This window comes from Saimiri boliviensis, chromosome 7 (assembly GCF_048565385.1).
Source record: "Saimiri boliviensis isolate mSaiBol1 chromosome 7, mSaiBol1.pri, whole genome shotgun sequence".
Taxonomy (NCBI): domain Eukaryota; kingdom Metazoa; phylum Chordata; class Mammalia; order Primates; family Cebidae; genus Saimiri; species Saimiri boliviensis.
The window spans coordinates 84,634,463-84,651,681 of record NC_133455.1 but is presented as its reverse complement, the minus strand read 5'-3'; the positions used below and the strand labels follow the sequence as shown (position 1 = coordinate 84,651,681).

The 17,219-nt window shown below is 33.9% G+C and overlaps 1 protein-coding gene across 2 annotated transcripts in view; it reads right to left on the bottom strand.

Annotated features, from left to right (window-relative positions):
* ETNK1 (ethanolamine kinase 1) overlaps window positions 1-17,219 on the bottom strand; it is a 58,017-nt gene that overhangs the window by 28,131 nt on the left and 12,667 nt on the right. The window contains exons 2-4 of one of the 2 annotated variants that reach the window (XM_039472011.2): window positions 9,773-10,032; window positions 2,952-3,092; window positions 956-1,098 (exon numbers count right to left, since the gene is read on the bottom strand). In XM_039472011.2, the coding sequence (XP_039327945.1) occupies window positions 956-1,098; window positions 2,952-3,092; window positions 9,773-10,032 (544 nt within the window). The other variant, XM_074402905.1, reaches the window with a different exon arrangement.

Here is a 17,219-nt window from a genome sequence, read left to right as displayed (position 1 = left end):
GTGAGACAAGATCGCACCAATGCACTCCAACATGAGTGACAAGAGCAAAACTCCACTTCAAAAACAAAACAAAAAGGTGGCGGGGGCGGGGGCTGGGCTGGGGAGACTAGTTTCCTACAAAATGAAAACACAGTTTCAAAAACATTTTTTAAGTTAATAAGAATCCTTCAACCAAAATTATATTTTTAAATTTCAATTTAGCATTGAAGGACATCTATCACTTAGCAACCAAACCTCAAACCACTTTACCCAATAATGCAATATACCCAAATGTTTCTTAAATATGGAAACAGAGAGCAATTGAATACAGTGTACAAATATGAACACTCACAAAAACATTCCACCAAAAAGTATCAGTCTACCTCAAAAATGTTGAAATTATTTACTAAGGTTTCGATTATTACTTTAGTAGATATAAACCTGAGCAACTACAAATAGTATCTCCTCTATCTGTAGCTCTCTCCTTAGCATCAAAATATCTAACAAATCAACATAATAAATAGATGAGAAACCTGGAGACACATTTGTTTTTAATACTGTTTTCCTTCCCAACACTGTATATTTATAAAGCAGTTTAATCAATGTCAACTTGCTGATTTTCCACATCCCCCATTACAAGCGGGCACACATTCAACTCATTAATAATCAAATAAGTTTTGCAGTTAAATTTATAAACAAAATCATTTCATCATTTTATATTTTAAAATCTCACAGAAACCACAAACTGTTTCTAACAAACCAATTCTAAAAAACATATTTTATAGAAATATAAAAAGAATATATATTCTCACTTATCACAGTTACTGTAACTTGATAACCTAAAAGAAAATCTTTAAAGGTTTCATGCATGATCTTACTCCTTGCATTTGAATTTGTTTTATTGATACAAAAATCAAATGACCATTAAGAACATAAAAGAAATCAACTTTACTTACTGCTAAGGTCAAATACCTACCTTGTTTCTCATTGTAGATTATATTCTTACACAATAGGTCATTATGGCAAAGCACAACAGGTGAGCCCAGGTTGGAAAGAATCTCCTTCATCCAAGTCATCTCTTCCTGAAGAATCTGAGAGCTTGGGATATCACTTAGGAACCTTTTAGTTTTAAAAGAAGAGTTATATCTTGTGTATCTTAATGACGTTTATTTTCAAATTTGAATAAGGATTATAATCTATTTATAATAAATCCCTTCAATTTAATTGCACATCCTGCTGAATTCAAACAGACCAACTAGTCTATTTCAAAAGTTAGAATAAAGAAAACCTTTATAATAAGCTTAGACATGCATAAAAGAAACTGAGCAGCAATTAAAATGTAGGACAAAAGTTAACAAAAAAAAATCACTAAAAAATTGGGGAGAAAGTACTAAGCACTGTTCTAAGTAATTAACATTTATCTCCATTTTATAGAAGATAAAATTAAAACATAAGGCATTTAATCAACAGATTTAAGTATATTATTTAAAGTTACACAGACTATTTTAAAAATTAAAAATACATATTTCAAGGTTGAAAGAGTGAATGCAATATACATCTAAATTCTCAGAAAAGTCAATAAACTACCGTCTACAGTTGATAAGAAATACAGTTATCCTTATATAATACAGTTAAGTCAAAACAGAACTATTACAGAAATTGCCTCAGGGTAGGGAGACTGTGAAGGGTGGGAGGCAGCATGGTGAGCTGGACTAGAAATCATGGCTTTTTGTCCTATCCTCATCTATACTGATTATTATCCATATTTGTATTAATTTGATTTAAAAATCAAAAGAAACACAAATGGGCAGCTACCACTAATTTCCCAGTAGCACCAACCAGGCTTATAAAACTCCTACACTGCTTCCCTTCTTCCCTTAACACTGTAAGTCACAATCTCTTGATTCTTTTTCCAAAGTCTCTCAAATTACTCCTTGCTTCTCCATTAACAATATAATACAGATTCTTTTTACATTACTTAATTTGCCTGTTCAGGTGGTTTCTACCTATATTTTCCCCACTACTGCATTCAAAACTAATCCTTGTATGCTTTTCTCAAAACTGTATGACTGGTCAAAAACGTGTTTTCTTTTTTCTTTTTTTTTTTTTTTTAAAGGTAGTGTTGAATGAAAATTGTGGGTTTCAAAGGATTATAAACCTTATAACCATGAACAAACAAAATGGAATAAAAGAAATACAAAATGTATTTAATATTTAAATTGTGTCTTCTGTTCTAGCTGTATTATTTTCTATTGGGGTAAGTGTTTTCTTCCTGTTTTTTACCATAGTACCTCTCCAGCTTTTCCAAAGCATCATTAACCTCAAGGATTTAAACTATATGTTGGAGAGCCTAGGAAATGTAACTCAAATAACCTTCTCTGAAAAACAATATTTATTAAAACAGCAGCTACCTCAACACTTAAGTGCTGACCAAACACTGTTTCAAACAACTTTACATATACTAACTCAATCCTCACAAAAACCCTATACGGTTAATATACTACTATTATTTCCATTTTATAAATAAGTAAACAGGTAAGTTCCCTAGTTGAGTGAATTACACAAAAGAAATGTTAACTAGCAGAACTGAGATTTAATCTCAGTTTGGCTCCAGGCTCTTGTGCTCTTTGTATAATATTAGACTTGCCTCTCAACTCCGCAATATCTTATGAAGTCAAGAAAAATCTTGCTTCACCATTACCACCTACCTCTTTATTTTTAAATAGTGTTCCCCTACTTCCACCCCGACCCTTGCTGTTGTAGGGTGTAATTTTTGGGAGGGGACGCTGAGGGGGATAGAGAGGCAGTTATTTCTGTAGTGCTATCTACAGCCAAAGAATCAATGCTAATTTTACTTCAATGTAAAGAAAGAAAACCAGATTTTCTACAATGAAACTTTACAATTACCTTTGAAACCCTATCATACAGCAAAGCAACGTAAAACATAATTTCAAATGTAAACATAATTTTACCTTTTATTAATGTCTTCATCTGCAAATCCTGTGGGAATGAGAGAGAAATACTTTCCCATCTTTAGCCACAGATTAGATTTGGGGATCCAGCCATTGTGTGCATGGATAGCATGGATTTTAGCAAGCTGACGAGCTATTAGCCTGTTTAAAACAAAACACATAAGAAGAAGTAGTCAAGCATCATAAAGGTCATGTCTATTGACCAAGATTCTGATCCAACTTTAGTCAGTCTCCTGAATCTTCTTGTAGGACCTACCTGTGCTTTCCCTTATAAAAAACAGTTTTAGCAAGAACCCTACTTAGTCTGTTTAGCAAGAGTACCCCCACCCTTGACATCTGATCAGGTTCCTTATCCTCTACCATTCCCCAGATTAATTACTCTGATTACTCTGGCCATCTTCAGCAAAAACCATTAGGTTGTTTTACCCAGAAACCCCATACTCTGATGTTACTCTGAGTAATTTCCCATCTGCCGACCCTTACCCTGCTCCTTGGGGATAAATTCCCACTTGCCCATGCTGTATTTGGAGTTGAGCCCAGTACCAAAATCGTACTGCCGTGGTCCCTATACCTGTATCTCAATGATTCTAAAGAAAGTCAGCCTTATCATGCTTTAACAAGTATCACTGAATAAATTTCCCCTTAACCGTTATGATGCTGTGATTCAGAATCAGATTCATCATTGGACCCAGGACCTTATGTTTGCACTTCTAAATTCACTTCTGACTGACTGATGGGGATCCACTGCTAAGTCAGATTCCTGAACTACTGCACATCCATTGAAACTGGCAAGAACTTTGATTCTTAAGATTTTGAGTGTACTCTAAAACTAGATCAGAGTCCCAGGCCTCTTTTGAAAGGTACCTCCTAGGCTGGAGGTCCTTCTCCTGTCTTTCTGTGAGGCCCCTCTGTTCTCTTCATTGGCTCCTGCTTCTCTCATGTGAACTTCTCTGGCCCCTGAAATCCCTCTTTTTAAACCTTGGCTCTATCAACTCTGTCTGCCTAGTTTCTATTAGCATGATTTTCCTAAGGAACTTCAAAACAAACAGGCTTAGGTACTAACGAAATTCTGATTTAACTGGCCCGGTGTGCAGCCAGGACACTGAGATATTTAAAACCTTCCCAAGTGATTTTAATATGCAAAAACATTTGAGAACCACTTAAGTAAGGCACACAGAGAATCTAGCATTATAGCAATCCTTAAATAGCACATTTTTATTATTACATTTCTATACTATCGTGAATATTCTTGTTTTTATCTTACTCCTAGTAACTAAAGAATCCTGATTTTCCTTTGGAGAAACTTGTATCCCTCTCACTTTTAGTTCAAGTCATTACTGCAGAGCTGATCTCAATCCTAACTGATGTGCATCACTCACTTCAGTAGCGAGTGAACATATGGTCCAGACTTGCTCAGAGCATTCTATCAGTCAGGCCACAGTGACTGATTTAGCACATTTACCCAAGCTAAACCAGAGACTTGATTCTACTTTTGTTGAAGCTATAAACTTTATTTGAAGTTATTAGAAAATTGGAAAAATCTCCACCTGGAGTGGTTAAACCAGTTAGAGAAACCCACTCATTATTATTATAAATAGTCCTAAGGAAAGTTTGTCAGGAAACAAAAAAAAGCTAAAAGAATAAATGAATAAAGTAATATTCCTAATGACATTGCTACAGTCCCTTGATTTACCCCATGTTTGAACTCAGTATTCTTAATTATATGTACCAATAAATTCCTTCTCCTTTATGTCAGTGTAAATTGCCAAATTATCCTCAACCAAGAGTGTTAGCATCATCCTTAATCTGACTAATGCATTATTAAAATATTAAAATCCATAATCTTTTTATATGTTTACTTTGGTTCATACCTTTCAAATAAATGAGTAAATAAACATTTATTTCTATAAACTAAAACATTTTGACTGACCCTCCCTAAGACCACATACTCACGCCCACAAGAATACAGAAAACAAATCTATTTTTATGTCAGTCTCATAATATACACAGAAAGCTAAGCTTTGATACTTAAGCACCAGGCAACTTAATGAAAAGGCCAGGTGGTGATAAAATCAAAACAAAGGAAATTGCAAATGCATGCATGTACACGCATGCACACAAAACAGACACACATACACACTTTAAGCCAGTTAAAACTGGTTTTAAAACCTCAGAGAAGAGGGGGAAACAAAAGGTCTGAAGAAAGATAAAATCTGTGTTACATGAAACACAAGGGGTGATCTATGTCAACAGAATATTATGTCTTAGAAATATTTACTGAAGAAATGAAACATGATTTAGGAGAGGGATCACAGGTATTTAACTCTAACAACTTTTATTTGCTGTGATTTTTTTAAATAAATGAATAATAATACCATTTCTAATAGTTTCATCCCAGGGTTTGTAAGAGACTCTGATTTGGGGTCTCTTACAAAATATAATTTTCCCCTTTCCAAAGGGGACACACGTGCTGGAACCTGTCAGAACTCCATGACTTCCTCGAGTGCACTATGCAGGAATCTGAACAGGTGTAAAGAGAAGTAAATGCCTGGGACAGCAGAAGGACTATGTCACCAAAGGGCTCGGCACAATAGTTCTGGTTTCAATGAACAGGCAAAACTCAGGGAAGTACAGTCATCCACTGCTGCAGCTATTTGGAAATACTTTCCAAACAGTCTCTTTAGAACTAAGTTGTTTCTGCTCTTATGATCTGAAATGATCCCTGTAAGCTTACTGAGATCAGGAGACAAGGAGGCCCTGCACATCACATGGATAAAGTCAGAAAACTATAATACTTTTGCTGACTTAAGTTGTTTTTTAAATAAAGTATTTTGAAATGCATGAGAATCATGCTGCAATATGGTCATTCCAGAGCAAATATATATTTCAAGATGAAACTAAAACAGTTTTAAATTAATTTTCTGTGTATTAAAAAATATATATAATCTTAGAAGTTGTCCAGTTTCAGCTGATAGTAACTGAAATGACAATTCTACAGTAAATACTTCAAAAATGAATAAAACAGTATGACCACAACTCCAAGGGGCATTTACAGGTTAATGAAATTTGTTGAACATCAATAGCTCCTAGAAAAGAAAGTATCAAAAAGATATTCACAGCAACATAATTCACAATAGCCAACAATGACTACAGCCCAAGTATCAATCCACCGATGAATAAACAAAATGTAATACATAAAGGAATATTATTAAGCTTTGAAAAAAGAAGAAAATTCAGGCACATGCTCTACAACATGGATGAACCTTGAAGTGTTCATGCTAAGTAAAATAAGCCAGTCACAAAGAGACAAACATTACATGATTCCACTAACATGATGTATCCTAAGTAGTCAAATTCCTAAGGACAGAAAGTGGATGATGGTTGCCAGGGACCAGAGGAAGGAGGGAAGAAAGATTTTTAAAAAGCATAGAATTGGCCAGGCCTGGTGGCTCATGCCTGTGATCCCAGCACTTTGGGAGGCTGAGGCAGGTGGATCACCTGAGGTCTGGAGTTCCAAGACAGCCTGGCCAACATGGTGAAACCCCATCTCTACTGAAAATATAAAAACTGACCAGGTGAGGTCATGGGTACCTGTAATCCCACCTAACCTACTCTGGAGGCTGAGGCAGGAGAATCGCTTGAACCTGGGAGGCAGAGGTTGCAGTGAGACTTCACCACTGCACTCCAGCCTGGGCAACATGGTGAGATTCCATCTCAAAAAAAAAAAAAAAAAAAAAAGTATGGAGATGCAGTTTTACACTATAAAAAAAATTTCAGGAAATCAGCTGCACAACCATGTGAATGCAGTAACACTACTGAGCTGTACATTTTAAAAAACGGTTAAGATGGTGATAGAAGGGCCAGAAAGAAATTATTTAGTCAGATAGTGAGGCTAAAGGAGTCCTCAGTAAAGAACTCCCCTTTAACAGAAAGCAGCCCCCAAATCACTTCTAACTAACAGCAACCTGAAAATTCAAGCTGCAGACATAGATAAGCAAGCTAGAAGCTTGCACGGGTGAACACCGGCAGCTGTGCAAATAGAAAAGGGCTACCTGGAAGCCAGATATGTTCTACATGGAGCCTCTATCTTCCCTTTTGTCACCATGTGTCCAGTAAAAGAAGCAGGCAAAATGGCACTGGCCAGGTAGAGAACCATCCACATAATAAAAGATTAAAGTTGGGCAGCCAGCTTCTACACTTTATGCAAAAAGGACAACTAGTCCGACCAACATTTCGTGCCTTATGCAAATCAAACACTGCCTGCTCAAGCTAATCTATAAAATCCTGTGCATTTCACCACACAACTGCAACCCATTTTCTCTGGGACCCCTCTCTGCACAGAGAGCTCTTCTCTTTCTTTTGCCTATTAAACTTTGGCTCTTAACCTTGCTCTGGTGTGTCCACATCCTAGTTTTCTGTAGAAGTGGGACAACCAACCTCAGCTATTACCCCAGACAAAAATGGCTTCAGTGGCAAATTTTATGCTGTTTTTATCATAATCAAATTTTTTCAGAACAGCTAAAAAAAAATCAAATTTTTATTAACCAAATAAAATGCTCATTAAAAAAGAAAACAGTTCTTAAAAACACTTTAATCAAGTGTACCTCAATTGTTTTATATAAGCAAATATTATATACAACAGAAAATGCTACATTTTCGTATCTCCTATTTATTTAAAAGATTATTTTCAAATTTTTTAATAATATATTTGCTGACACAAAATGTAAGCAAATCAAATCCAACGATGTATAAAAAGAAATTATGCACCATAATCAAGCAGGATTATCTCAGGTATTGTATACAAGGCTGGTTCAATATTTGAAAATTAATGTAATCCATTAAAAAAGAAAAATCACATGAACCTACTGACAAGTGCAGAAAAAGTATTTTGCAAAATCTAGTATCCATTATCATAGAAACTCATCAAACTAGGAATAAAAAGAGAATAGCCTCAACCTGATAAAGAATATCTACAAAAAAACTACAGCTAACATCCTACTTAATGACAAGTGATTTGAAGATTTCCCACTAAGATCAGGAATAAAGAAAGAACTTCACTTTTTACCAATCCTTCTTAACACTGTACTGAAAGTCCTAGCTAGTACATTAAGAAAAGAAAAAAAAAAAAGAGGTAAGGGGAAAAAAAAAATCAAACTGTCTTTGTTTGCAGATAACATGATTTTCTCTGCAGAAAATCCAAAACAGACCAAAAAACCTCCTAGAATAAGCAATTACAGCAAGCTTGCAGGATTAAAAAAAATAATGAAAGTCAACAGCTTTCCTACATGCCAGTAACGAGTAAGTGAAATTTGACAGTAAAATGCACTCCTTTTACAGTAGCACGCAAAAACCGACAATACTTAGGTATAAATCTAACAAACTATGTACCAGATCTATTATGAGGAAGACTATAACACTCTGATAAAAGAAATCAAGTAACTAAATAAGTGATATTCCACGTTCATTGATAAAAAGACTCAATACTGCCAAGATGTCAGTTCTTCCCAATTTAATCTACAGATTCAGTGCAATCCCCATCAAAATCCCTCTGCTTCAGTCACAAGGAAACTCATGTGGCCCTTCTCTAGGAACTTTATGAAATATTATATATATATAAAACCAGCTTGGGGTAGTCCAATTTATGCATCTATTCATTTTTAATGCTGTTACATGGGCATTTCTTAACCATTGTGAACAAGATTGAGGATTTATAAATATATGCATGCCTAAAGAAGACCACTAAAAAATTGATACGAAGAGTAAACACAAATATATTAATCAGGATCTTTCAATACATCTACAGACTAGACTCATACAAAAGAAGAAAATATATATAATGGCTAAAAACTAAGGTTTAAATGATTTCTATGCCAAAATATTTTAATATATTATTTGATATAGGTTTACAATAGGTAAGCGATACTGGTACATTCCACTTTTATCTGTGTGTTAACTTAGAAATTCTTAAACTACAATCCAGAATCATTTCAGGAGGTTTGTAAAGTTGAAACTATTTTCACAAAATGTTATTTACCTTTCTCACTCTCATTCTCTCACAAATGTACAGTGTAATTTTCAAGAGTTATATAATATGTGATAATTTCATCACAATGATAGCTAACAGGACGTATACTTCACATTCTTGTATTCTAAAAAATGTTTTAACATCTAATATGGCAAATATTGATAAATGTTAATCAAATATTAAAACAACACTCTTTGGACTCAGTCTCAAAGAGATCTGGAGACCAAAATGGGTGTGAACTGCTGGTTTAACCTAAGAATTAACCTGCCATTTTCAACTCAAGCCATTTTCCAGAGTTTTCAAGAACAGAAAGAGAATTTTTAAGGTTAGCAATTTTAGAAAAATGATCAAGCATATATAACAATATTCTTTATAGAAAATATAATAAATATGAACAACTTAAAGAACAAAGAATTATTAACCAAATTAATAAAACTTTAATAAGCATCTCTGAATATATGAACAGTTAAGTAATAAGCAAATGGCAGTAAGAAATATATAACACTTCAATTGAAACACTAACTAGAAAAAATTATGCAGCAGCCTTGACAGCTGGTTAATCCAAAAGCTCTTGCAGGTTTTCCTTTGCAAAGAGTCAATGATGAGAACTGCAGATACAAATAAATTTATTTCTTTCTCTTTAGAAAAAAACAAGAAAAAAAAAACAAAAACCCTGACTAAAGAAAGTGTCTAAGTTAACCAAATAATTGCTCAAAGAAAGAAAAGGCAATTAAAAATAAAATTTCCTTAATGCACTTAAATGCCTAAAATGAAAATTTTAGAAAAGAAAATGTACCTGAAAATGGCTGGGTTGCAGACATGCTTTGGATCCAATGCTTCTCCTTGTATAAACTCATAGCATAGTCCATTATTGAAGGTACAGTAGAGTTGTGGTGCACACCCATGAGCCTGTAACACTCGAAAACTCTTTACTTCCTCATCTCGATCAACTAATAACTCAGTCTTATTGCCATAAATTCTCACCAGGACTACATCCTCCATGGTATTTCCCACGTAACAGCCAATAAGTTTATTTGTGATTCCATCTGTGAAGAGCTGCCAGAAAGAAAAAAAAAATTGGGAAAAAAAAGCAATTACTTATCTTTACAGAATAGGAGATAAACAGAAAATAATGAGTTATATCTAATTAAAGAAAACACCAACCTCTTAACATAAAAGAACCATCTTTGAATACAATTTTATCTAACATCCACAATTCTAATTCTAGATTTAAACAAAGAGCACCACTAATGTTAATATGTCCCCCCTAATTCATATAACATGTCTTCCTTGATCCAAGTGTTATTCACTCTGTCTTCAATATTTCTATATAAGTTTTTTGATACCTGCTATGTCTCACAGTCTGTCTTGTATCACAATTTTTGCACATTTGTGTATGTGTGTGTGTACACATACAGAGAATCTCTCCTATGTCCAACAGATCGGAAAGTCTCTGAGAATGGGAACAGTGTCCTATTCCTAGTATGGCTCATTACTTATAGAAGTCCTTAAAAACATTAATAGATTAATAAATATACAAATATAATCTATAATAATTTATATATGGCAAATCTCCAACTTAGTAAAAACTAAATTTTAAATATTAATTTTAAAAATTATTTAACATAACATGCATTAAACATTGTGCACTCAGGGTGCCAGAGTTTCAACTATTATAATGTAACCACTATGGCTATAAATGAAAACACAACCTTACAGGAAGATAAAAGAGTTAAGTAGAGATTTCTATGGTATTTTTTAAATGAGACTTTTGGGGCTTGTCAAGACCTGTAAGTCAAGCACTTCAAATCCTTTTTTAGATCTGAGCACAGAAGGTGTATTTCAAAAGAAAATAGGTAATTAGCAATACTATTCACAAAAGTCTATTAAAAATTATAATTTTCATTTTCCTCTGTATTAATCTGACACTAGAACTAACACTTCTATTATAACTCAGAACTTTTGGAGGCTCCCAAGTGAAACAAAGAGAGATAGGAAGAAAGCGAAAGCAAAACTTAGGACTTTTTTTTTCACGTAAACTGGGCAAGAATAGGAAAAAAGAACAGAAGTTTTAAAAGTATGTATACATGTTTAACTAATGCCTGAGAAAGAAGATAAGCATTTCTATCTTAATTAGATTTTTATGATAATAAATGACATATAAAAAAAGATGTGAAAGTATTTACTAAAACTATTAATATACAATTAAGCAGTATTTACATAATCATTTTTATTATATACAGGGCTTAGCTGTTATCCTTATTCACATAATGCAGTAAAACTTCATGAACCAGTGAAAAGGAACGTATTTTGGATATCTCTGTTTTTTAGATATGCACATACTAGTACTGCTTTCCACCTAGATTTCAAAAAGACTGTATGAAAGACACTGCCACGAAGTATATGTACTTTAACTGAATGCCAATCATAATTGTATTAAAATCTGCATTGAAAAATGTGTTATTTCCTATCACAATGCCATTATCAAGTCAAACATGCTATTCTGTAACTTTTTCAACTGTCATAGATAAAATATTTCAAATACAGTATTTAAGACTGAGAAACCATTTAACATCCCGAACTGCTTATAGTGAATGAAACTCTAGGCTCCTCAAACTCCAGAAATCATCCTTTCCATTTTCTGAATCTTCACAGTAAACAGTAGGTACTTAATACTTAAACATTAGAACCCATATACTTAACAACATTAGTGTCTTAATCTAGCTTATAAAAATTGCATTCTCTTATTCTTGCCTATAATGATCAAACATATTCCTTAACAGAGCATGCTGTATTATACATTTATTTGTACATACATAAAAAGATGTATGCATTTAAGGGCTAGAGACAGAAACTTTACTAAATATAGATTACAGAACACTAATTAAACATTTATAAAGATGACAGTGTCACAACTCCAATGACCCTAGCCCTAACTTTCTGTATTGCACAATGACTATGCAATTTGGTAATGAAATGATAGGCAAATAAATCTTTAGAATAGGCAGGCCATGGTGGCTCATGCCTGTAATCCCAGCACTTCGGGAAGCTGAGGCAGGCGGATCACAAGGTCAGGAGATTGAGACCATCCTGACTAAAACGGTGAAACCTTGTCTCTACTGAGGTACAAAAATTAGCCGGGCATGGTGGCACACAACCGTAGTCCCAGTTACTCGGGAGGCTGAGGCAGGAGAATCGCTTGAACCCAAAAGGTGGAAGTTACAGTGAGCCAAGACCGATGCACAACTGCACCCCAGCCTGAGTGGCAGAGCAAGGCTCCGCCTCACAAAAAAAAGAAAGACATCTCTAGAATAAAAAGGATGTGAATAACATAATTCCACATTTATGAAAATATGTATAAAGATTTGTCTACAAAGATATTAGGTAATTTAAATCTAATTCAACATTCAACATTAGATGAGATCACTCTGTGATCATAAAGGATCCAGAAACAACAAAACCACTCTATAATCATGCCTCATGGTAGAAAAAAATATAAACTTTGTCCAAACAACAAAAATTACCAAATATCCCCTTATCCTGGCAAATAAAAGTGACTGCTGCTTCTTTTCCAGTCACACTTTGACCCTGCTTCAATTCTTCAGCCATCTAAGTAAAATTAAGATATCCATAAGTCATAGACTTGTCCCACTTCCTTCCTGACAGCATCCAATCCAGAGGACACCGTTACGTTGAATCCTCCTCCAAATGACAAATCCCCACCATTCTCAATAATGTAGTTCTCCCTTACTGCGGTGAGCAATAAACCCAACTTTTTCAGCTACAGGTGACTTTCTACTGGTCTCTGGCTGGAAAACAATGACTTCAGTTTAAAGATGTACAGGTAATACTTCTTACCTTTGCATTGTTCCCACCTCATATATAAACTACAATGTGCTGAACCATTTAAAATATACATTAAAATACACTATACGTACTCTAGCCATGTATACTATATTAGATATATACTAGAAATATACAATTCCACCTCAGTAGTCTCAGAGGTGAGATAAAATATAAATCTTTGTGAGTTCCTTTTAGTGGGGTTTATCCTGCACTATTTGTCAAGTATTTCAGATAGTAGTGGTTGAGAGGATGAGCTACAGAGCCAGAATTTGAGTTTGAATCCCAGCTCTATTACATACAAACTGAATAACCTTAGGCAAGTCATTTAACTTCTATGTTTGTCTATCTCATATATAAAATCAGCATATTAGAATCTACTTTCTGCATTATTATGAAGATTAATGAGTTTGCATATATATATGTATGTGTGTGTGTGTGTGCTTAGAACAGTGCCTGGCACATAATAAGCTTGTAAATGCAGTCAATGATACATTTAAATTTCAATACAAAACAGCAAAATAATGATGAAATTATAAATTAATAAGACTAAATTTTTGTTAAAACAGTATTTCAAAACAATACTTTTAATATGCCTCTAAAAGTAGCTTAAATCCAAATAACTAAATGTTAAATATCATTTCTGGGCAAATTATTTTTCACATCTAAAACAAGAAAAGCCTTTCAATTTAGTTAGAAATGCCATTCAACGTTATTCTCTCAAGTTAGTACTACCCTATATGCATTTGGTTTTGTATGACTAATTATACCCTGATAAATAATCCCTAAAAATGTATACAACTAAGCTAGTGAATTTAGTTCCTAATCACTTTTAATCTTTAGTTTAAATATTAACAGCTTTTAAATATTAGGGAAATTAACAATGGATTCTCAATTTGTTCTCTGCCTTATCTCATCGACATGATTTTTAAAAACAACATCTATATTGTTTAAAAACACAATTTAAACTTACCTTTTATAAAATTCCAACAATTCAAGTCTCTTTATTTTTAAATTGCTTAATATTAATGAAGTTATCACTGTTACTCTGAAAACCAGCAATTAAAACAGAATTAAGCATTTCTCCTACATTTTGTATACACCGTATTTCATAGTACCCAAAACGCTCTAATTAATGAGAGAAAGTTATCTACCAAAGAATTCCAGTTAACAAATGTGGAAGAAACAACAGAAAAAGTAATCGGGAAACGATCTTCAATGAATAAAACCATTAGATAAAAAATTGATAGGTAATTTTATAATGATAGGAGTCATCTGTCACTTCCTGATTTCATAAAACAACCTGACATGTTACACCTTCTAATGTGATGCAATATGAAATATGCTGTACTACCCATGATTTGAAATCTAATCAAGCTTATAGATCTTCCTATTTTTAAGAAAAAATAGAGGTTAAAGAAACACCACATGGCTGGCCATGGTGGCTCATGCCTATAATTCCAAAACTTTGGGAGGCAGGCAGATCACTTGGGGTCAGGAGTTCAAGACCACCCTGGCCAAAGTGGTGAAACCCTGTTTCTCTAAAAAAATAAAAATAAATTAAATTTTAAAAATAAAACACGCATACAAAGAAGAAAAACAAAAAATATACAAATCCAGAATTTAAGTCTGTCTACACAAATGCCCCACTAATAGTCAACAGCATGACAATCTACTTTAAAGAGGCTTATGAAACATACCAACCAATGCATAGATCTAGTTTGTTTCCTAACTCAAACAAATACGTATAAAAATATTTTTTGAGGTAACTGTGGAAAATTTTATTATGAACTGGCTCTTAAACGGTACTTAGACATTCCTGCTAATTTTGCTCAGTGTTATAATGGTGCTGTGATCCTGTAAAAAAATAACTTTTTATGTTTACAAATGCATTTTGAAATACACAAGGACCATAAAAAGATCTGACTGAGATTTGCTCTAAAATACTTCAAAGGGGTTAAAAAAAACAAATGAAGCAAATATGGATTCTGGATAGTATGTGAATATTCATTTCATTCTCTCAATTTCGAGACTTACAAAATTTTAGTTTTTAACTCACATGATGCAACTAATCAGAGCATCAGTGAGAAACTCTAGAGCTTCTATTAGAGATTTACATAATGTAATATAGCACAAGTATGTAAGATTCACTTGCTAGCAGATTCTAAAAGAAGTAAATGATAAAACTTAAAGATAGGCTGGCTACGGTGGCTCGTGACTCTAATCTCAGCATTTTGGAAGGTCGAAGCAGGCGGATTACTTGAGGTTAGGAATTCAAGACCAGACTGGTCAATATGGTGAAACCCTGTCTCTACTAAAAATACAAAAAGTTAGCCAGGTATGTTGGTGCGGGCCTGTAATTCCAGCTACTTGGAAGCCTGAGGCAGGAGAATCACTTGAACCCAGAAGGCAAAGGTTGTACTGAACCAAGATCACTCTACTGCACTCCAGCCTGGGAGACAGAGACTTAGTCTAAAATAAATAAATAAATAAATAAACTTAAAGACAGGTTAAAAAAGGGAAAGGAAAAGATAAAAGGTCCAGGTGTTATGAGATGAAAAAATAGATTATGAGGTCATATATCCCACCCACTTCTAGAGGCCAGCTTCTTTATCCTTCCCTTCTCTGCCGAATTTCTTGAAAGAGAATTTTATATTCAATATTTCCACTTCCAAACCTACCATATGCCTTTTTTTTTTTTAATTTTTATCCATCAACAGTAGACCTCTCCCTAAACTACTTCTCAACCCTCATGCTATTTAATTCTTTATTTTTAAATATCATTCTTACTGGCTTTTCTGTTAAGTCTACACATTATCTGAGACTTCTTATAAAACTGAGCTTTCTTATATCATCTCCTTCACACACACACACACACACACACACACACACACTCACTTCTCTTATCTTCCTTTACCCAATATGATGGATTTTTTTTGTCTTAACAGTCTTCAATTATACTATTTTGTACACATCCTTCCAAACCCCCAACATGATATATACTATAAATTTCCTTTCCTGGATGGTTTGTTTCCTCTTTAACTAGTAACTGCCTTATTTTCTCATTTGCTTTCTTTTTTATGTATCTATTTGTACTCTCTACATTAGTGACTTTCAAATTGGGCTACAAAGTCCTCAAGGAATGGGAAATTAAGGTATGGAAATAGGAATCCAAGTGAGCAAAGCTCTGCTATATCCCCAACACAAACAAAGACATGTGCACATACACTACACTACCACCATCTTGCCCTCATTTATTTCACATATAGATGACACTTGGGGACAAGATTTTATTTGAACAGAAGATTCTAACTCTAGAGAAAAGGTTGAAACTCACTGATCTAAATCATCTAAGGGACCTCTTTCACTCTTGGCCAAGGAGGAGTAATGGAGACAAGATTTACCCTATTACTTGAAACAACCCCTCTCCCACAAATAAAAATCAGACAAAATATATGCAATATCAGTTTTCAAGACAATGGACTTTTAGAGAAAACAGTGATCCCTGAGAGATAGGAAACAAACAACATGAACCTTATGACTGCCCCAGCTTAATGTCCTGAGAAAATTCTCAGTTCCCAGCAAAGAAAAAGAGAACCCAGATGGAGCTGTATGAAATTCATTGATTGAGATAAACTGTGAACCGGAGAATATGAAAACAGCTAGAGTATGCAGGACAGAGTATTAAAGTGGAAAGACAGAGACAGACAGAAAGGACAGAACACTCCAGAGGATCTGCAAATGGCCCCACTGTATCCCCAAAATCTACAAATGCTCAAGCCTTCTGGGTTCAAGTGATTCTCCTGCCTCAGTCTCCCAAATAGCTGGAATTACAGAAACGCACCACCATACCTGGCTAATTTTTCTATTTTTAGTAGAGATATTTGTTACTTGTTTTGTTTAAATTTTTTTGTTGATATTATTTTACATGTTCTGAAAGCCTATTATATAGAATGGTGTATTATTTGCATACAACCTATTTATATTCTGCTGTATACTTTAAATCATCACTAGATTACTTATAATATCTAATACAATGTAGATGTTATGTAAATTGTTGCTATACTGTATTGTTTAAGGAATAGTAACAAAAATTATCTGCACATGTTCAGTATAGAAACAACCATCCTTCTTTTTCTCTTAATATTTTCAGTCCACAGTTACTTGAATCCATGCAGAACCCATGGCTATGAAAGGACAACTCTACATGCTACTTATAAAAGACATAGAGAAGAAAGCTGATGTAGCTATCTCATATCAGATAAAATAGACCTTAATGAAATATTACTAGAAATAAGGAGAGACATTTTATAATGACAAAAGGGATTGATCCACCAAGAAGATATAAAAAGCCTAAATGTGCATACATCCAACAATATAGCTTCAAAAGATATATAGCA